The sequence below is a fragment of the Euprymna scolopes genome, chromosome 10, assembly GCF_053919585.1.
Source record: "Euprymna scolopes isolate OS-2025 chromosome 10, ASM5391958v1, whole genome shotgun sequence".
Lineage (NCBI taxonomy): Eukaryota > Metazoa > Mollusca > Cephalopoda > Sepiida > Sepiolidae > Euprymna > Euprymna scolopes.
The window spans coordinates 32,574,159-32,597,827 of NC_136491.1; the positions used below are offsets into that span (position 1 = coordinate 32,574,159).

The window sequence follows — 23,669 nt, forward strand, 5'->3', positions numbered from 1 at the left end:
AAATAATTGCGTTTCTGAATTTTTGAGATGAGGATTAGTCATTCATATTATTTGGATTCATCAGACTACTGTTCTCATCTTGAATCATTTTCACGTTTCGGTCAATATAACCTCTGACCTTCTTCAGGTGTATCTTGCCAAGCTGGAATCTGGGTGGAATTTTTAACGGAATCCTTTATTTACTTTCATATAAATAAAAAGTATATCTTGCTTTGTTTTTGATTGAGCATTCTTATATAAAGCTCAATTGGTTTTTATTTTTGAGTAATCTTAATCTGAAATAATATATCTCTATTATATAAAAGGAACTTGGTGTGTGTCTGTCTGGGAGTGAGTTCCCTATTGACTCAAAAACAACTGGCTCGATTTTTATGAAATTTCACACAAAGGTACTTTATGTGCCAGCCAGTGTTCTTATATAGGTTTGTATAAGTATCGATAATCAAAATAATCTGTAAGAAGAAACAGGCGATTTTGACCAAAGTTAACACCTTACAAAGCCTAACATCACAAGTGTATTTGAGAAGTTTTATTACTACACAAGCTGAAAGACTCAACATAAAATCAGTAATAGGTCCTTTGATATGACAGGGGCATGTTCGAAATGTTTCTGTTTAGAGGACAATTGAACCATGATATTTGACTTTAGCATTTTGAAGTTTAATTCAAGCTATTATATATAAAAAATAATTTTATAAAATCAACAGCATGTTCTATAGTGTCATATAGATTACAATATATTGTGGACTAAGTCACTACGGGGAGGCATGTGAAGCTTCCTCTTGGTGCACTGCAATGGGCCCCCAGCAGGCAATCTATTGAATTGATTGAAAAATGGACGCTTTCACAGAGTTTGATGACAATAAAAATATTGGAGTGTGAAACCTTCACAGATGATCATTTCATTCAATCTCGGACAATATCGGGTCTCCCTGCTCTGATATATATGGTCAGTATCAGACCATATGTTTGTAGAAGGATGTTGACACCTAATGTCATCTGATCAGAATATACAAGTGACTGAGGATTGCTTCTTAATCTGATATTACCATGAAACTTCTCCTTTGAAGGAAATCGGTTTAACTTGCCTATGCTGAGTGCTTCTTTGGTATGCTAATAAAAACACCAGTAGGGAATTTTGAACTAAACCCTTTATTTAACTGACAGGGGTAAACTGCTTTTATTCTGCTATTACTTATTACTATAGGATTTATTTTTTGTCATCATTACTCATAATAATATATATAATAATGGCGGATTGAGAGCAATTTATCTTGTAGATTTAATAAAGATTTAATAAAGTGTTTAATCTTTCGTACAAGCTTTTGAGTTCTAGAAAGATTCTCAAATTTGCAAACAAAAAGAAAAAAAAAGCATCTGAAAAAAAAATGACATTGGACAAAATGTGAATATGAAAACTGTAACTTTGCAAACCTGTAATAAGCAAGATGCACACAGTGGTTTAGTTAATAAAAAGTGTATTTACAAACATATATTACAGAAGTATGCATCATTTTTCTGCAGCAATAACTGCTATAAATCGCTACATCGATGTTTAGATGTAACTATATAATCTCTGAGTAAGTTCAGTATTACTGAAATAGGTAAATCCGCTTATGTCATAACAAAAACCACAATGAGAATATTTATCCAAATAATTCAAATTATTAATCGTCATTGCAAAGAAAAAGAAAAAAATAATATAGCAAATAGAATGTGCTCAATAAAAAAATTTTCATAATCTGTTAATTTCTTGTCTCCACATGTAAAAATATGATCTTTTGATATTGCTTGGTCAATATTAATGCATTAAAATAAATTGCCATACATGCATGCAACCACTGTACATACACAAATTATTATATACATATGCATGCACACATGCAACTATTATATATATACACACACACACACAACAATTATATATACAGACACATCTACAACTATTATGCACAAACACACACATGCAATAAGAAGACGGATATGGGCTGAATCTCTTCTCTATTTCATGCGTTGCTTCCTGCTCAAATCTGAAAACTATTTCTCCAAAGCATTTTATTTTCTCTACTAATTGGCTATGCAGAATATTGCAAATGGCAGAAACATGAAATTTCCCGTGCAGTCTTGTATTTTTCTCTATTCTTTTACCTGCCTGCTTTTATATCCAAAGAAAAGACACTTTTTTTTTTTTTTTTGGCTCTGAGAATGGAATGCAAAAAAAAAAAAAAAAATATGAATGCTAGTAAGAAGTTTTTTATGCATAAAGGAAAAGAAAAATAAGGGAACATTTTACTCATAGTTATCTTTTGTTTTTTTTTTATCTTTACTTCAGAGGGCTTGTTTGCAGGGTCACAAATTCTTTGATTGTAACCTTATGCAAAGGGGTAACTTCTAACCGCCAAAAATGGGGCCACCTGTAGGCCATGGATGGTGACCTGTGATGCCTTAGGATGGGATCATGGTAGCTGAGCAATTTGTGTCCTGGTGACTTGCAACAATCCACTTCGGCCCCTACTTCAGCTGGACGAAAAGTTGGAGATGCCCAATCTGATCAATTGGTTGATCACATCACATCATGTCGTAGTATCTACGAGTTCAATCCCAACTATATTATTCAGTTTGGTTTTTCTAAAAGTCAAAACCGTAATTTTTATTTTCCTTTCAAATAGATACTAGTGATGGCTGACTATCAATCATGTGGGTAACAAAGAATATTACCAATGCTGAAGAGTAATCCTATCTATAGGATTCCATTTGGCAACTTTATTCAGCATTAAATTAAATAACCCAAAGATGGTTGTTATACCGTAAAACAAATCAAATCTTCAATTCAGAGGACATTTTTTTTTTTTTTTTTGTATGGAAACACTTAAATTTTTTTTTTTATTGACTTATATACAAGGGTAGTTCCAAAAGTAGAGCCTCCAATTTTTTTTTTTTTTTTTTTCCAAAAGTTGAAGAGTTACGAAGACTGGAGCAATACTATTATGAGCAACCCTTTTGTACTCCAGAGTTTATTTTTCTACATAGTCACTACCATTCTCAATGAACTTTTGCCAGAAATTCAATGACACATCTCTGTTTCTAATACACTTCCATGATGGAGGGGTTGCTTTCTTAGTCTCACATTGTCAATATCTGCAACAGAGAGATGAAACAGTCACCATAATAATGCAGTTTGCAGTCACCTTTGATTCATTTGGATGGAATAAAAAAAAATAGGAGGCATTACTTTTAGAAAGAAAGAAAATTTTTTAATTAAATTTCATGTTTTTTATTCATTTGTTTATTTTTATTTCAGAAAATCTTTAATTTTTTTTTTTTCTTTTTTTTGGAAAAATTAAACTAAATTTTTTTAAAGAGATTTTCACGCATTTCTTGTTGTTGCCTACACACCTATACAGACTAGGTTTAAACCATGGCGATACCTAATATACCATAGTAAGGATCACTTTGGTTTAAACACATCAAATGTTGAGGCATACGAGACTCAAGTTATTCTTCAGTAAGAAATCTAGTATTTTAGTACATTATGTGTTTTTAATATGTTCCAGTTCTGTTGGGACTCTAACTTTTACTAATACGTTTAGGCTAGATATGAATCCATTTCTACTTTAACCAACTATGGGTGAAATAGTAGGGTAAACTGGACTGTCAAGCCTTATTAGAGCAACTAGAACAAGACACATTCTGAAATGTTATGATGAGATAAATTTGATATGTGGCATATGAAAGGATTTGTGAACACAAATTTGAAAATAATTTTTTCCGCAAAAGTAGGATCTAGTATTTCAAATTTATCAATGGTATCCATCATGTTATATATATATTGGTGATGGGATGATTCCCATATTTTCCTTGATACCGTACTAAGTTCTTGGTTCCGATACAATTCTGAAATTTTATAAATTACTGACTCCAATTCTTTATAAATCTTTAAATTTTTAACTACAAAGTTATTTATATAGATATATATTATTCCTTAATTGGAATTTATTTTTGAGATGAGCATTATATATTAATTTATATTTATTTCGGACTATTAGTCTCATCTTTATTCGAAGTTCCTATCCGTCGCGGTTACCACCTGACGAAGGCCAGAGGAATAGTTGGCCGAAACGTTGTGAATAAACAAACCAATAAAAAGATCAAAAAACAACAACTAATAAAGATGAGACTAATAGTCCGAAATAAATATAAATCAATACAAAGTTATTTATTTATTTATTTATTTTTTTTTCAGATTATCGTAAAAACACGTTAAATGTGTATATATGTTCTAAATCATAAAAAACTCACTTGTGGGTGGGAGGGGAGGGGGCGTTATGTATAGATTTTAGTTTTACTGGTAATTCAAAAGACATAAATATTTATATTATCAGCAACAGTGGAAGATTTTGTTTAAATAAAATGAAGATAATTAAAGGAATTGTTTTTGGCATCGGAAAATATGGACAAATTTACCGATACTGATACCCCAAAAGTTCTGATTTTTCTGATTTCGGATCAATCGTCGCAACACTAATATCTATATTAGTTATTTTTAAATAATAAAAATTATTATAGAAGTTAATTATAACAATATGAAAAGTTGTATTAATACGAGAGAAATAAAACATTAATAGCTTTACTACTAAGTCAAACATGGATCTAATATAACGCACATGATGCAAGTAATTTGCAAATTTATGCCCATTTATTATTTTCTTTTTCAAATTAAAAAGTTCTTTTCTGAAGAATCTATGCAGGAAATATTCAAAGCTAACATAAAAATTATATGATTGTTTCTGTGCTATGAAACAGATACTGTCAAAAGTGGACGTTTTGACATGTGGAAATAAATAAATGGTAAGATTAATAACATCTTGGAATTTATAATATAGCTACTTCGTTATCTATTTGTATATGCTCTGTAGTTACAGTTAACATACATTGAGCTTCATAAAAAGGGTTGATAGAGATAAAGGATGAAATACAATTGGAAAAGCATATTTTTCTCATAAACGTTATCTATATATATATATATATATATATATATATATATATATACACACACAGTGCCATGCAAAAGTATTAGACACATTCCATTTTTCTGCATAACCTAAAATTTGGTCAGTATATTCCTATTACTATTCAAACTTATATTTGCCCTTTCTTACTCGCTCTTGATTCAACTATTTTAATATTTTTTAATGTCTCGATGAGCATTTAAAGAGCTATTCTCTTTACTAGCATCATCATCAAATTTGAACGAGTCTATACAAACTATAAACACATATGTAAATAAGATGGCAAAATAAGTCTCTTTACTTGTATATAAGAATAATAATGCTTCTATATCATATTAGGTTGGTGCAAAAATGTTGTTTTTTTATGTTCAACTATATAAAAAAAAACGACATTATTTTTGCACCAACCTAATAATACTTAAGTTGCTTATTTTATTATAGTTATGCAAGAATTTTTTTTTTTTTTTTCATTTTCTTATTTTGTTCTAAATGCAGATAGGGCACCATACCGGATACTAGACATTCAATCATTATCTCATACATTCCAACTGAGATCTTTTTAAGATTCTAATTGTTCCTTCAAGTGTATTGTTTTCTGTCTCTCTTACATTTGATCCACTGGGTATATTTGCCAGATAGTTTTTGAAATTCTTCTTCATGAGTCCGGTTTCTCCCATAATTACTAGAATGATGAAAATCTTCCTAATGTTTCAGTTTTTCTTTCATGTTTAATCGATATGTCATGGTTTATGACTTTCAAATGAACTCAAAAATTTATGATTGCATCCCAGAACATAAGTGTATATTTTGGGCCAGATAGAGAGGATTTACAAAATTGATTATTGGACTGATCCCAAAATGCATAAGTTCTGGTCGACTATGCGAATTTCCTTCTTTTACAGAAATCCAAAATCTATATGAAAAATTTTCTTTGATTTATTTCCGAGATTAATTCATATCTACTCAATTTTTTTTTCTTTGTGGGGATTAGTAAATACCGGCCTTGTATGCTCTTTAAGCATTCATTGGCTATACGCAAGATTAAGCTCTCCTTTGGTGAGGAGGCAGGAAGATGCCTGCTCTCAATAAAGCTATATTTAAATACTACTATAATACTTTGTTTTGTTCATAAATAGACACCCACTGTATGATACCATGCGCCAGTTTAAAAAAAATTGAAATGTGTACATCTGAATTTATAATTCATAGCTTATGGTAAAGAGATACATCAGATTTGACTGCATCATCAGAAAGAACACACAATTTTACATAAGAGTATCAAGTTTCATGAGAATAGCTTGAAAAATAAATAAATGGTGGCGAAATTACCGAATTTTTTTTAAATGTCTGTAAATGTCTGTAATTTAGCCCACCTTTTCTAAAGAAAAATGTCCACGGAAAAGCATTAATTTTGGCACTTAAAATTCTCATAACTTTTGAACTACTGATGGTATTTGCATAATTCAAACGGTTTTAAACATCTTTTACGTAACTCTTTTCATGCAAGTTGATAAAATAACAATTATCTAAAAAGAAAAATACAACTTGTAATGCTACATTAGTTAAGCAACATGTCCTGAATTTCAATTTCTAAAGACCTGTTTAATTTGAAACATTTTCTTGAATCAAAATCATCTAATGGATTTTGATTAAAATTGGAATAAGGAATCTAGACATAAGGTTTAGTATTATATCTTGATTTTAATCTTCATAAGTGGGCATAAAACTAGTTTTGTTTGTAGAATTAATTTTTTTTTTTTTTTTTTACCTGTAATGAGGTGGATATTTTAATATATATTATCTCAATCTAAGAGTTGCTCTTAAATTCTTCTACCATATTACTATTGGATTCTTCCGACTACTGTTCTCATCTTAAGTGCTATTTTCATAATGTTTCAGTCAATGTAACCTTAGAGCTTCTCAAATCTATCTTGTCAAACTTGGGAATGTTTTTGTCGAACTTGGTGGGTGTGTGTGTGTGGGGGGGGGGGAGATCTGCTCAGAAATTTGAAATTCCATGCAAATTTCTGAGTTCAACAAGATTCATCTGAAGACAGTTGGAGGTTACAGCAACCGAACATGAAGATAGCACTCAAGATGAGAACAGTAGTCTGAAGAATCCAAATAATACAACTAATCAATCCTCATCTCAAAAATTCAATAACCTATAAACTTGAAATTCATACTAATATCGTTTTGTCCTTTTACACTTTTCACAGTTTATTGATTATTTCCATTGCGTTTTCTGTCACCCACACAAATTTTCAAATCTGTCCTTCATCTTCTGTTATTTTTTTTTTTCTTTTTTATAAATTTTTGTTTCTAATAATAGAAGCTATTTTTTATATAAAAAGAAGAAAAAAAAAAAGAATCTCTATTATTGAAGTGTTGTGTGTTGTTATTGTTCCTTTGCCAGTTGGTGGAAATTCACAACCGCTGTCGTCAGGAATGTCTGGATTTTCACATGAGTTCCGTTAGTATGTACTCTCAGAGCATTCGGGGTCTGTCGGCATCGATGTCAAGCCATCAAGGTGAATACATTCAAGTCTTTGCACGTTTTGTACCCGTTCTTTTTCTCTGTTGATGTGGCTGTTATGGGTAGGCAAAAGGTTTTCCATTTTCTCTTTTTTTTTTTTTTTTTTTTTTTTTCTTTCATATGACAGGAGCTTGAAATTTGATATGTAAAAAAAAAAAAAAAAAAATTAAAAAAAATTAATGAAGTGTGTAGGTATAAAATTTATCAAACGATTTTTCTAATATAATATTTTTTTTCATGTATAAAATTTAATCAAACAAAGTTAGGATTTTTATTATTTTATTTTATCAATTTCATTTTGCTCCATGTTTCTATTTATTAAAAAAAAATATATTTCTGTCTCTCTCTTTCTCTAATATATATATATATATATATATATATATATATATATATATATATATATATAAAAATAAGAAAAGAAAGGAAGATAATAATTATAGTTACATTTGAACTTTATTACATTATGTCAATAAGGGAAATGAGGGAGGGAAAACCTCTTTAGCCCATAGAATTTCAAAGCTAAATTCTTCTCATCAGAAGAGAAAAAAATCAGCATTATACAAGAGTAAGAACAAGAAAGACAACACCAATTTTATATACATTTAAGTTTAGAATTGGAAAAATTCAAGGGGGAGAAGTAAGGGGAGGGGAGTGAGAGCATTAGAAATAATTTCAAAGGCGAAATAAGAGGGGTATTTAGTAGGAGAGGAATTGGGTACCAAAAGTACTTAATAAGTACTTATATATAATATAAATTCCTCTAAATTCACAAAATAAATTTATACATTTTTAAAGGTTTTGGGTATTTTCTCTATTCTATAAATAATTCTTTTGGTTTCCTTTGATAGATTGTATAATGTGGTTCAGATTGATCTTTTTTCAGTCATTACGTAGGCTTCTCATCTCTTAATCATCATCATCAATAGTAGATATTATAGAAAGAAGTTTTGTTTGCTGAATATATATTATTAATATATCATTTATTGATCTAGTTATTTGATCTGTGCACTATATTGGCACATCATTTATTGATTCAATTATTTGATCCATGCACCATATTATTGGCACATCATTTATTGATCCAGTTATACGTAAATAAACCTGAATAGTAAAGAAGTACTTCGTATCAGGATACTTGGGTCAGATGGGACAAGGTTCAACTCTAAGGATTCCCAAAAATTTGACTCTAATTCCTTCTGTTTTTTGGCTTTCAGGCTGGGATCAAGATGGGTGTATCTGTTCTTGATTGGTGTGGGACAATTATGACGGGGGCAAGTTTTGCTTTTGTACCATTGAGAGTACTCTCTGTTAAGAACTTTATATCCCCCACATAAAAAGAATTAGTTTCTAATTTACCCTTGTGCGAAGGCAAGTAAATAGACTCTGACTCCTAGTTTTAAAGTTTTCCAATATTTAGTCTGGTAATGGTTTGAGAATTAAAAAAATTTGGCTCCAACTGATAGCATTCTTTTGAATCTCGTTCTGACACCTTCCAAAAACCTGACTTCTTCCAGCTCTGATTCTGCCACCCTGCTTCGAATGTCCAAGTCCAAATCATAAAATTTGGATTGTTTTTATACTGGGTTATCTTCCTTTTTAGATCTTCCTTGGAGGACTTTGCTTTTGGTGTCAGAGGTGATCATATTCACTTAATACTTTTCGCTTTAAGTGGGTTGGGATCTACAAAATATTTAGTTAAAATATATTTGATTTTAATGGGGCAGATTGCTGAAACAATCTTTCACTTGATGCTTGTATCACTAAATGTAAGGTTCTTATGAAATATTGAGATAACCTGCCCCACTTTTTAACTTTGAATCCATTTCTTTTAAGCATGAGTTGCTTCTACTTATCTTCATTCAAGGGCAGAGTATAAATCTTCCATCTAGTAACAGTTTAAATTGTTTCTTCATAAACTTTTCAAATGCAACTGATGTAACTTTAAATCTTTCTATGCCGCCTGATTAAATGAACTACTCAGCCATCTACCCTTGTATTTTAAAACCGGTCAAGCTGGTGTCAAGCTCTTTCAATCTTTTGCTATTTGCAAATTTTTTTTATTTTCTTATAAAAATATTTTTACCAGACTAGGCATGAAGCTGCTTGATGTAAGGAGCTAAAGATACTTCTTTAAGGTAAAACTAGCCAATAATAAGTGCTAGATGAATAGATTCTAACTTGGAAAACAGCAATTCTTCCCCCTTTGTCGGAAACATTGCTCAATGATTGTAAAGACAAGATAAGTGAAGAAAAAGTTATGAAGCTATCAAAATTAGACCCAAAGTCGACTTTCTACTTTCCTAATTATATTTACATTTAACTTGAAGAGTATATTACCGTTGAATCATATGCAATGTTTGGATCTTGTCTCTGTTCAAAATTGTTAATATAATGGAAAACCGGTGTGAATTTTGTTCTTAGTCTTTTGATGTTGTTGTTGCTTTTTTTTTTTTTTGTGTTCGTATTTTTTTTTTATTGCTTGTTTTTCATATCTTTTCGTTTTCATAAGTTTAAAGAAATATTCCTCATTCACGTTCTTTTTGCTTTTTCGTTCTTGTTGGTGTGGGTACTAAACATTTATTTCCAACTAATAACAAAAAACAAAAAAACAAAAAAAAAAACACTTAAAAAACATTTATGAAAACAAGTTTAGCTGGTACTGATCCAGAACTTGACCTAAGGCCGCATCAGCATCTTTTGGCAGTTTATGGTGAGCATCTAGAAAAGTTGCCAGAAAAAAGTCAGCATGAACATGAAAACAAAATTTTAACACAGTAAGATAAAACTTACCGTAACTTTAATTATATGAAAAAAAATATTTTTATTTAATTTTTTCAAGAGAAGTTTATTAATTATTCTTTTTTTCTTTTACAACAAATATTTTAAAGAAATAAGTTTTTTTTTAAAGGTCAAAACAGAAAAACAACTATGAATGAAAATCAAAAAAACGTTTTACATTTTTTTGGTAGTGAAAACTTTTTTTTTGTTTTTTCTATGATCAAAAACTTTATTTTTGATTGCTGATTGGCTAATTATGTCAGCTTTTTCCAACTACTTTTCCTGCAGCTTACCATGAATTGCAGATGAAGCCATGGGTCAGGTTCTGAATCGGTACCTTTTTTAGTTTCCTGATTTTTTTTTTTTTAAATTTCGAAGGTTGATTTCACAAGATCAGATATTTTTAAGATGTATTCATGAACATTCTGCCTGGGTAGAAATTGACTGTGTGTGTGGGCGGATCTCTGCTCTTCCTCACAAAAAAAATTATTCCATTATTTTCATGAAAAGTGCTCATTTCTAGTTCTTCCTAATAAGACGTTCAAGAGTTATCATTTACTGTGAGGTTGGGTGAATTGGGAAGAAAACCACCACTTAAAATTTTTTTTTAGTGCAAGTTCAGAATTCAACCTAATTAAAAACCAAAATATAGAAAAATCTTTATGATGTATGTACCCATCACAGAATGAAAATGTCATATTCCAAAAATGATGTAAGTTGAGGAAGAAAATTAAATTTTATGATGAAACAACAATAGTCTGTCTTAATCGGCCATATTTTATAAAGGGAGACAACTCAAACTACCAAGATATAAAAATCAACCTTATAAAGGTTTTTTTCTTAATTTCCTGTAGTTTTATTTTTTTTTAATTAGGTTTAATTCTGGATAAGAACCATTTTTTGTTAACAAGTCACCACTTATCAAGACCAAAAGCCACTCAAATATATTTGTATCTGGAAGTTCTTTAAAAACCTGGTAAGAGTTATTTCCCTTTCATTGGGAACCTTTAAAAATATTTCAAACTAGATCTAGACAAGGCGGGGGGGGGTCATCATTTTCTGCAATGTTGAGTAGTTTGAGAAGAAAAACATTAATTTTTTATTTTACTAATGAGCCACGACTTATCAAGGCCAAAAGCCACTCAAAGATAAGGCTTCAATTAAATTGGTTGATAATTGAATGACTATTAAAAGGGGATTGAAAATCTCTGCATACCACTCACTCAAACAACAGCTGACCCAGAAAACAGCAATATTTCCCCTATTGTCAGAAGCATTGCTCATTAAATGTGAACTCTACAGGACAAATCGGTAGGAAGCAAAAGTGATGAGGCTGCAGAAGATTAAAAGTGCATGTTCTGTTCTCCATAAGTATACTTGTATTTTAGCCAACATTTACCCATGATGGGTTGAAATGGCTACTCTCATAGAACACAGCATTCTGGATAAACACGGATCATGCACGATGGTCTCTAGTGGCCAAGATAGTGATAGGTAGTCAATTCTGGAACCAGCAGTGAACCCAGTGGACCGGAGTTAGATTCAATGTCAACTTTGATGGTATGTAACCATGTCTTCAACTCACCATCCGGGTGTCTTCATCAATCTTGGAGTGCTGCTGCAGTTATTGCTTCATGAAAGAACTCTATTGAGTTGCAGCCAGCAATGTGGCTGAACCAACAAACTCTCCTCTTTAAAAGAGATTGGTTGAGGAAGATGATCCTGCTCGTGTTCCAATTCAAATGGTGCCAGTGGATCCACGGAATTTGATAGAGGCAGTATTGGGTGAACACTTCTAACCTTTTGAGATCCACAACTATCGTTGGCCAGGTTTTGCAACCTTAGAGAAAGATTGTCTGAACAAGTGTGGATAGTTATTAGCTCGTGTGAAGTTCTTCCTTTTTTAATAGCTTTTGTTTTTATCTTTATAAGCAGAAACCTTCCTGATGGAGCTGTCAGTTTAGTCTACAATTTGGGCATTGAATAAAGAGAGTATTTCAAGTGGTACAGAATGTTAACAGTTAGGTAGTATAAATAGCCAACAACCTTTGGCTCTGTTTGTCACAGTTATATTCCCCCCCAATAAACTGAGACTCATTTATACATGAGTGGAGTGTTTTCTTAAAGTAACTTGTATTTCGGAATGGCTATTCATCTAAGTAGTAATAATATTGCTTAACTTAGGTAATCTAATAAGAACTGCTATATCAACATGATTTAGCCATAAAAGATGGACTATTGGTCAAGCACCAACCTCTGTCCCATCACCAAAATGCTGCATTCCTCTGTTTTGCAAGAACTTTAATGGAATATGATCTGATGAACTCATATACTTGTGCCCTCTTGACGTACAAACTCCAAACTAATCTAACAAGCAACAGAGGCCCAACCACTTCATTGTCAAAGTCCCTAGATGCTGGAAGGTCTTCTACTCTAGTAGTTTCTTCCTTCTGACTGCTAGACTTGGGAATTTCCTGTTTCCGTCTTCTCTGACTGGACTACTCAACAGAAAATTAAATGTAATGTGAACAGACATCTCGCTACTCAATTATCAATGGTCTCCTATTAGGCATAGTTCTGGATATGACCTTAAACTATATCCAATGGTGAGGCCCCAGGTTGCGGGCTTTGGGGAGTGTGAAACCACCCTTTAATTGCCATTGCTCCCAGATCCACTCTGACCCAGAGTGGTAGTACCTGTTAGGGTCACAACTATGGGTTAAATAGAAACTGACTTGAAAAAAAACCAATACATTCTATGAAAAAATTGTTCTTCAAAATCACTGAATTCGGCATTAAATAACCTGAAAAGGGTTGATATGCCATAAAACAACCAACCAACCAACCAACCTATTAGACATGACCCCTAATAATAGCCTCTTGCGTTCTAAATGGTAGTATGCCTTGTTTGGGGGTGAAAATGTTAAAAAAACAAAACAAAAAAAAACTATTTGACAAAATTATGGAAAAAATGTCTTACTCATCTCTAAAGTTATTAAACAACTAATTGTTTAATGATATATAATGGAGACTTGTGTGTGCTGGGTTTGGATCTAGTTTGTTCGATGGAAATGCTTCTATCCAACACACCTGACCTCATTTCAAACCTCCTAGAGAGGAGGTAAATACTATAACACTGGGTTATAGTTAGCTAACACACTTACTAACTTCCGGCATCATGCTACTGGAAGCAGTGGCAAGGCAAATCAGTTCCTTTGCTTTTTTTCTCTGATGCCTATATCTCTCCTGTGCATGCACTCTTTTTTTAAAATTTTTTTATTATTATTATTATTATTATTATTATTATGTTTTGCCAATCATTTTTTTTTTTTTTTTTTTTTAAATTTAATTAGCATTGTAAGGTTCTTCTGGTCTTATTTTAATTAAGAGTTATTGAAATTAGTTTTATTTTTTAAAAAAATTATTGAAAACATTTTAAAATCTTTTAAAACTATTTTTGGGATATTATGTATTGGATACATTTTTTATGATGTTTGAAATTTTTTTTTGTTTTGATTTCAATAATTTTATTTTATACTCTAATAAACATATTTATTATATAAATTCGAATAAAAAAATATTTAATTAAAAAAAACTTGTCTCTTATAATTTTACTAGCGGGGGGTACCCGGCGTGGCCCGGGTGTTTGTAGGTGTGTGTTGGGGGGAGGGTGATCAAAACACCCCTTTTTAAAAAAAAAAAAAAACATTGGCCGGGTGTTTGGAGGTGTAAAAGAAAAAAAGTTTTAGTAGGAAAGTAGGCTTGAACCCCGAACCTTTGACACGGAGGTGGAAACGAGGAAACGAAATGGGGGGAAAAAACCCTGGGACCTAACCATCTCAGCCACGACAGAAGAGGAATGAAAAGCATCTTAATTTAACGTTTATAAAATGAAATTAACAGGTGTGAGAACCTTAAGTCGCGTGATGTTTGACTTTAAAACATGATGCAGCTGAAAGCCAGTTTTCGCTTGTTTTATACTGAAAACCGAAAGAAACATGCGGCGATTGAAATATTTGGAAAAAATAGCACATGAAAGTCGGGTAAATTAAATACACACGCAACCTTCGTTCTTAAGTCGTAGATATTATCATTTAGACGTGATATAAAAATTTTAAGAAGAAGCAAGCTGAGTGAGAAGGTCGACGAAAAAAGCCTTTTATAGACATACACGAAAAGCGAACATACATGCATACGTTTTTGCTTTTATCTATAAATATAAAAGCGAAAATGTATCTATGTATGTATGTGTGTGTGTTCGCTTTTTCTGTGTGTCTACAAAAGGCTTCTTTCAGAGAAGCGATCGGTCGGTTCACAACTTTTTAAAACTTTTTATATCACATACAAATCGTAATATCTCACAGTTAACAACGAAGCTCACCTGTCTATTTAATTTGCTCCATTTCGGGAAGATAAATATTCAATATTTGTCGCTTGCCGCATGTGGGTTAGTCTTTTTCCTATAACATCTTTGGTGGAAAAAAAAGCGTTCAGCAGTAAATGAATACGGTGGGCCAATGGTTAACATCGCACTTTTTTTTTTTTTTCACACTTTAATTTACAACTTTGCCTCAACGGTTCGGGTTCGATCCTCATACTTACTTTTTTTTTTATTTTTAACACCCCCCCCCAAGCACCCGGGCAACGCCGGGTACCCCTCGCTAGTATATATATATATATATATATGGATAAACATTTTTTTGTATAAAATTTCAAGTAATATAAAAACTTATCCGATTTTGTTATTAAAAGTGTAAATAGAGATTAATTATGTTATTTTTATTGTATAATTTTTTATTTTTATTGTATATTTTTTATTGTATATTTTTCGATGTTCTTTTATTCTATTTTATTTCAATAAATCGTTTCACAATAGAAAAACTGAAGAACAATAAAAGCAATGGTACTGATTTGCCTTGTCATCACTTCCAGTAGCACTGTGCCAGAAGTTAGGTTAGCTGACTCTAACCTAACACTGTACTGCTCAGATAATTAAAGAACTTAATAATAATTATAGTTTATTTTTTACATTTGATGATTGTTGAGATAACCATCTTCATTATTTGTGAAATAATGAATGACGTTTTTGATGAAAACAATATTTTTTTTTAATATATAAATTTGATTTTGGGTTTGTATTACAATCCACAGAGATACGAAAAAGTTGTCAACAAATATATAACAAATAAATGTTATCAAAGGCAAGATAAGTTACTTTTCTATCTAATTGGATAAATTTTTAGTGTTTTTATTTAATGTAGAATGTTTATTTGGTTTGAAAAACAAGTTAATATTGAACACTATTGGAGAACAAAAAAAAATGACCATAACATCTCTTTACATCTTTGAAGTTTCGATAGTCACTTAAAAAAAAAAAAAACTGGTGGGTAGAAACCCACCACATAAATGTCACAGTAATATTTATTCAGTGGGTTTCTACCACCATTTTGTTTTATGTCATATTTTAAAGTCTTTGTTGAGACTTCAAAGACACTGCGGCCATTTTTTCTTGTTCTTTGGTAACATTCAATATTACTTGTTTTTCAAACTTAATAAGCATTTTACATTAAATAAAAACACTAAAAACTTATTCATTTAGGTAGAAAAATAAATTTTCTTGCTTTTGATAGCGTTTATTTGTTTTATATATATATACATATATATATATATATATATATATATATATATACACATATATATACATATATATATAATTTTATTTTTGGTTCCCGGATTTATCGGAGAAGGACCTATGTTTTCAGTGGCGTCTGTGCATCCATTATTCCAGACGATTGCCCGATAACCGTCCATTAGTTTTTCCTGAAATTTTGCCGCAAATTTTGCCACAAATTGTATTTCATTAAATAGATGTGCAGAGTAAAAAAATTTTTTTTTTGCAAAAATTCCCGTTGCATCCCCAGGGGTTCAAAAGAGGTTAAAAATGCCCCAAGATGACAATTTGACAACTTTTTTGTAGCTCTGTGTATTGTAATACAAACTCCGGATTTTTATCTAAAAAAAACAAACAAACAAAAAAAAACAGGTGGGGAATATTAAAAATTACCATATTTCTAACCTGTGTTGATGAATGATGTAAATAGATGGAAAAGTTTTTCTAGAAGAAACTATATTCAAGCATTCAAGCTGCACTATAACAAAAGAGGGCTTGATGCTAGCAAGTCAAACTCTGGTTTGTCCAATTAAGTATCAAGATGAGTATGATGTTTAAACAATGAAAAAAAATGCACACTCTATATGGAGAGTTTTTCCACATAGTTGAGTACAAAATATCCACCCGTGGGTGGGTTGGGGGGGGTATTCCAATATGAACACATGTAGAGAGCAGGTTATACTGAATTACTTGCTAACGGTATCTTCACAGTTGTGTTTCTTTGCAGGGAGTTTTTACTGTCTTGAATATAGCACCTGATATTTTTTTCTGGAAATTGCTCCAAAATCTGAAGCCACTTGATGTAAGGAACTGAAACTTAATACTACTTCAATATTAAAAACTAGTCAATGATAGAAGTGTTAGATAGCTTCCAACCCAGAAAACATCAATTTTTCCCCTTTGTCAGAAACCTTGTTCATAGAATGTGAGGATTAAAGGACAAAGTAAGAGACATGAAAGTTACGAGGTTGCCTAAAGTAAAACTATCACCCATTTGATACCGCCCAGACTCAATGTTGCTTAACTTTGGTGTCTAATGAGAACTGGCATGTCAATGTGATTGCTTATCAATCAGTAATACCAATATACAGGGTGTTCAAAAAGTCACTGAAGGGTTTTGGACTTAAATAGATTCTTTATTTTTGATATCTTTTTGTAATTTTAACACAATCTGATTAAGACATTGGGAAATTAAAAAAAAAAAAAAAAAAGAAATGCAAAATTCAAACAATCTTTATGAAAAATAATGTCTTTTAAATGTTGCCCATTTTCAGCTTCACATATTAGTGCTCTTTCCAAAACATTATTCATAACAGATTGCAGAATCTCTGGATTGCGATTTAACTCTCTTATTTTGTTCCTGATGTTTTCCTTCAATTCTTGCAGGGTTTGGGGTTTGTTTCGAATTGTGTTGTGACTTGGGCTATCTCTTACATGAAAAAGCTGTTGATAAGTTCTGTGAGTCAAAACAATTGTCCCCTGATTTTGGTAAAACAATTTCACAACTTGCATACGTTGTTCAATGCAATAGTTATCCACAATTAATTTCCAAAATATTATCTGTAAAATATCTGAAATAGAGAAAATAAAAAGAAATGGTCATTAATGGTAAAATGACAAAGATTTGCAACCGTTCAGTGACTTTTTCGACGCCCTGTAGCAAAGATTTATTTTTTGTTTGTTCTGATTTATTAAAAAAAAATGTTATTTTTATTTTAAAACTAAATTTTCATTTTTCGTCTTCATGTTTTTGTAGTTAATTTTCTTTCTCATTTTTCTGTTTTTTTATTTTTATATTTTGATTTATGTGTTTAAGCATTATCAATTATAAAAAATGTTATTCTATTTTCCTTATTTATATTAAATGGCAATTATTGTTTGAACATGCCGGAAACATAAACTTAATCTTTTTTCTTTATGTCTTCTACTGTGTCATAAAACACAGCGAATACATTTTGGATTGCTAGAAAATTCTTAGGATATGATGTTTGAGCATATTTTTTTTAGGACACTCTTTACACATAAAGCGATAAAATTTTATGCATAGTATATTTTTAACAAGGTGAACATATTGTGAGAAAAAGATTGTCGATCATATTTGCCAATCTAAGCAACTTCTGGTTTTGAAACTCGTCAGAAGTAGACAGTCTTACTTAATCTGGAAACGTTGATAGCGATGTAGAGCAACACATAAGAACATTAACAAACTGACTTTTTTGTTTTAAAAAAGTTTCATATACAAAAAAATGTTTACAGAAATAATTAATACGGAAAATAAAATATTTAAAAAAAATGTTTATTTGGAAAAATGTTCACAGAAATAATACTAAAGATAAAATATGATTGGTGTATTTGTCTTGACTTTGTTTTATTATTATGTTAAATTGCATGCGTTCAATTATTTGCATATTTGAAGCATGATAAAAATAAAAATAAAACCTGAATTGCTTACGAGTTCATCAATGTTTCATCTTTTTATCCAGGTTAACTGTTTTACACGATACAGCTAGTCTCTACACATAAAGTCCACAACTAATGTTGGTAACCAATAATAACTAATAAAAATTAATGATAACATTAATAACCAATAATAATTAATAACAATAATAGTAACCAATAATAACCAATAATAATTAATAATTAGGGCTAGAACAACAGAATATTCTTTTCATTATAAGTATATATCTGTTGATATGTTATGTTTTTATATTGAATGATATGGTTGTCGGTGTGTTTACTGTGTCTAACTGTGGAGGATATATACTCGAGAGTCAAAACAATTATAAGAATATTCTGTTGTCCTAGCTTTAATAATAATAATCAACAATAACTCATAATAAAAAATATAACAACAACAATCAAAACCAAAACAAAAATATAATTAAAAATCTTAGCTATGTGCCAGGTGAAGAGATATAAAAACTGTTCACAACGCACACACATACTCAATTCTAAAGGTCATATTCTGCCTGAAAAAGGGGGGAAAATCTTTTCATTGTATGTGTGTGTGTATATATATATATATATACACACACACAAACACATATAGAAACGTGTACACATACACACGCATACGTATACACACGCACACACACACACACACACACCAGGTATTTCCAAGTTATACACTTGTTTTATTAATTCACTTTCTTCACATCATCCTGAGGAAGTCTTTTAAATGAAGTTGAAACGTTAATGAACTCACAAATGATTTTTGTTTTCCTTCATATTTGAAGCATGTGTTGGTGAAGACCAAGATTTTATTCAGAAAGTGAATTGTCCACGTGTAAATACATGTTAATGAATTTTCCACGTATAATCTATATATCTATAGAAGTGAGAATGTGTGTGTGTGTGTGAGAGGACAACTCTCAGCCTGTATACTCCACTAATCTTTGATCTACAGACTTGTAATTTGGTATATAGGGTATTCAGACATGTGGAAAGCTTTTTAATCGGTTTTCATCCGGAAAAAAGGGCTGCTAGGGGTTCCAAATTAAAAAAATTGGTACTTGAGGTCATCGGATTTTTATCTGCTTGTCAACTGTTTCATGACTACGCATACATGAATCGTTCACATGATAGCTTCTTTATGTTAAGAATAAGTAGGTTTGAAAACACTTTTTAAAGATTGTGGCAAGCTGATCTAATAATTATTGTACTTGAGTTGCTGTCTTTATTTAGATCTCAGCTCAAGTATTTTTTTTTTTTTTTTTACTTATGAGAAGTGAACTGTTTAGGAAAAAAAAACATAATCTCATGTACATGTCTTAGTTTCTGCACGAATTAAAATATTTATGTGCGTTTTACGACCGGGCAATGCTGGGCGGTCTGCTAGTAAATAAAATAAAGATAATGAAATAAAAATGTGCATTTGCTGAAATATAATTAAACAACATAACACAAATTGTAATAGATTAAGTAAAGGAACTTGATATGGTGGCGTCTTCAGTTTAAGTAACACCGTTTACTTCTGATGAGTTTCAAAATTGGAAGTTGCTTGGATCAGTTAATATGCTAGATTGACAACACATTTTATTAAAATGACCTATTCAATAGATTTTTAAGAACACCCTGTGTGTGTGTGTGTGGAAATTTCGCAATAACCAAGACAACAATATATTATAACATGTTTATTATATGATGTATTTACTCAGCGTTACAATCGTTTGTAAACCATTTGGACAAGCTTAAGCATTATTTCATTAAAAGATATTCCAAAATGGCCAATCGTCAGACACAAAATACAACTAGAATATATATATATATATATATATACACAATTTCTTATTTTACTAATACGAGCAGCGAAATCACCTCTTCTTTCATTTTATTGATTAATTTTGAATTGTGTAGGGAACTTACTTTCGTATTTCTTATTTTGATTATTAGATAATTATTTAATTTTTGTGTTCTTATATTTATTTAATAATTTAAATCATTTAATTTATTTAGTTTATTGACTTGTTTTTTTTGATAATTTAATATAAAAATCTCCTAAACTTTTGTATCTAAATATATATATATATATATATTTAACTAGCCATACTTAAACGAATACCCCCCCCCCCTGCCCCGCCCCACTAAAAAAAAGAAAAAAATTTAAGTTTTTTAGAAGAAGAAATTTGTGTAGCAAACTTTTTTTTTTTTTTTTCATTATAAGAAAATATCCTTAGAGAGAGAGTTGGGAAGCATATATATATATATATATATATATATATATATATATATATATATATATCAAATTTTAGTGATTCAATGAATTTTAAAAAATTATGACGTGAAATGTTTGAGTTCATATCAAAAATTTTTATTTTATGCAAGACAAAGAATACATAAATATTTTAACTCCTTATCCTTCAACTCCGTATACATTAGAAATATTTAACTCCTTATCACTGACTTTAGCAAATAAGGTATAAACCATTATAACTATTTGCTAATATTTTCTCCTCTGAAGAAATGGTAAACATCGAAATCCTATAGGATAAGGAGTTATCATATTTCTAATGTATTCTTTGTCTTACATGGAATAATAAAAACTTTGATATGAAACTCAAACATTTCACGTCATAAATTTTTAAATTCATTGAATGACTAAAATTCGATTTATTTGCTCTATCTTGTATATCGAGCAATTCTTATTTAGATGGGATAATACTTATAGAATATTACTGCCAGTAATATTTTGTAAATCTTGTAATCACAGGCTTACATCTGATTGTTGGATAATTTTATTCTGAAGTATATATATATATATATATATAATCTTCCCAACTCTCTCTCTCTAATATATATATTTTCTGCTGCTTAAATCCCATTTCTCCATGAGTCTCGCCCAGCAAACAACAAAAGCTGCCATATTATAACAATCCTATGGAAGTCATTAACCAAAACGACCATGAAAACTGCCTACCCTAATAAATTCACAACGTTTACTATTTTTGATTATTTACTTGGCGGACGTTTATGACATTGACTCCCACCTCTAAATTCCACAATTCATACTTTTTTCCCTTTTGCATGTTAATCTCATCGATTACAAACTTTCAAATTTAAAAAAAAAAAAAAAATTTTATTACTTTTATCGTCGGGGATAAGTTTTCAATTATAATGTTTTACTAAATTGAACACTTACTTTGTGACCATCACAGAAAAATATTGCGACTCTCATGTGATGGTGTCTAATCCCGTTTTCCAAAAATATTTAATCATACTTAATTCAAACAAAACTGAATAGAAAGTTTAATTGTATAATAAAACATTTTTTTCTTTTGTTGATTCTTTAAATTATTTGTTTGTTGTTTTTTTAAATAAATTATTTCTTGCCTTTGGTAACAATTATTTGTTGTGAATTAAAAAAAAAAAAAACTACTTGTCTGCCCCGAATATAAATATCATATTGCTTATGTTCTATTTTAGTGTCAGAAAAAAATTATGACTATAATTATTTAAAATAATGTATTTAAACCAAGTTAAATTAAACTAAACAAAAATATTATTTCAAATAATATTTCGGTTTAGTTTAATTTAACTTGGTTTAATAATTTATTTGTATCAAATGCTAAAAGTTAAACCCGTTAAAACATGTTTATTTTATAAATAATTAAACTTTGCATTCAATTTTGTTAAATTGAATATTTTAAATTTTTTCCGATGCTAAAATAGGACATTACTGTGATATTCATTTACAGCATTCTCGAAAACCTGTAAAAGTTGTCATCGAGTTGGAAAGAAAGTAAAAATTTACCCTAACCCCCTTTTTTAAACCGGTCACGTGAGCGAGTTACAATATTTTTCTCAGTGATGGTCACAAAGTATGTGTTCAATTTAGTATAACGTTATAATTGAAAACTGATCCCGGGCGATAAGTCATAAAATTCTTTTAATCTGAAAGTTAAGTTTGTAATCGATAAGATTAAAGTAAAAAAAAAGTGTAACTGTTTTTTAAATTTTTTTTTTTTTTTTTACATTAGATCCACCTCCTCAAATTTCTTTAAATTGACAACTTTTCCAGATTTCTAAGAACACTGATTACGAAAATTTCAATTAGATTTTGCGGGGACAATTTTCTACATATAAAGATGCATGCGATGAACAAATCTACTTCTGAAGCCGACATGTTTCTGTGTCCGTGTGTTCGTCATCTATTGAAATTTCACTGTGTAGCAGTACTTTTAAATAGCTACAAATCACGTAAAAATGGAAAGAACTAATGTATTTTACTTTGTGTATTAAAGGTCTGGTGTGTTTTATCGGCATAATCTAAGAAAAAAGAGTGCAGCAATGTAGTCGGAGAGAAAAAATAGGTATCATTGCTACGACATATTTGAATGGTAGGTTAGTGTTTGTTTATTGATGCAAATACCGTTAATCCTGAATATAAGAATGGTCAGAATCAATGGATTGATCAGGCAGGGGAGATTTTATTATTTGTGAATCGAAAAATGGAAAGAGTATGTTATCTGTATGTATGTAAAAACCAGTTAATGGTGGTGCAAGTACAACATCGTAGGAAAATATAGAATTTGACCCGGTCTCAACTGGTAGCGGTGGAAGCACTAAAAACTAAGAGAGAGAAAAATAGGAACTTCTGTAGATGTGGCAATTGTGGTGTTGCTCATCGAATGTAATGTAGCATTTTATTATCATGAGTAAATGTGTCAAAAATGGTGGTCGTAAGCTACATAAGATAGTGGCTGTCAGGGTAGATGTATTGAATTTATATGTGGCATCTGTTGTTGCAAACCTATGGTACTTTAGTCCAGAGGGGAATTTCTGCAATCAAAATATTGTATATGGAGATTAATAACCTCCCAATTAACCTTAGTTTCATATATTTTTTTTATTCGAATTTACCGACTAAGACATTGATTATTTGCTATTTTCTTATTATTTTTAAATACACTTTAATAAAAAAGGATTATTCAAATCCTTTGTAAATTATATTTTACACTTTATTATACTAATTATGTACTTATATATATATATATATATCAGTAGAGAACATTCCAAATCCAAATATTTTTTTGCTTTCATAAAGTAATGTGATTTATAATTTAAAATTTAAAAATCAAATTTTAATTAAATTAAAAATCCGTTTCATAAGAAGGAACAACAACAAAGTCAATTATCTGTACGATCGTTTCGGAAAACAATGCTTTTTATTGTGGTA

General features: G+C 30.3%; 1 protein-coding gene across 6 annotated transcripts in view; it reads left to right on the top strand.

Annotated features, from left to right (window-relative positions):
* LOC145285921 (inositol polyphosphate-4-phosphatase type I A-like) overlaps window positions 1-23,669 on the top strand; it is a 172,216-nt gene that overhangs the window by 117,388 nt on the left and 31,159 nt on the right. For 2 of the 6 annotated variants that reach the window (XM_080134421.1, XM_080134422.1), the window contains exon 13: window positions 7,426-7,540. The exons of the other annotated variants lie outside the window; for them this stretch is intronic. In XM_080134421.1, coding sequence (XP_079990547.1) covers window positions 7,426-7,540 — 115 coding nt within the window. The remainder of the gene's footprint in view (window positions 1-7,425; window positions 7,541-23,669) is intronic. 6 annotated transcript variants of the gene reach the window in all.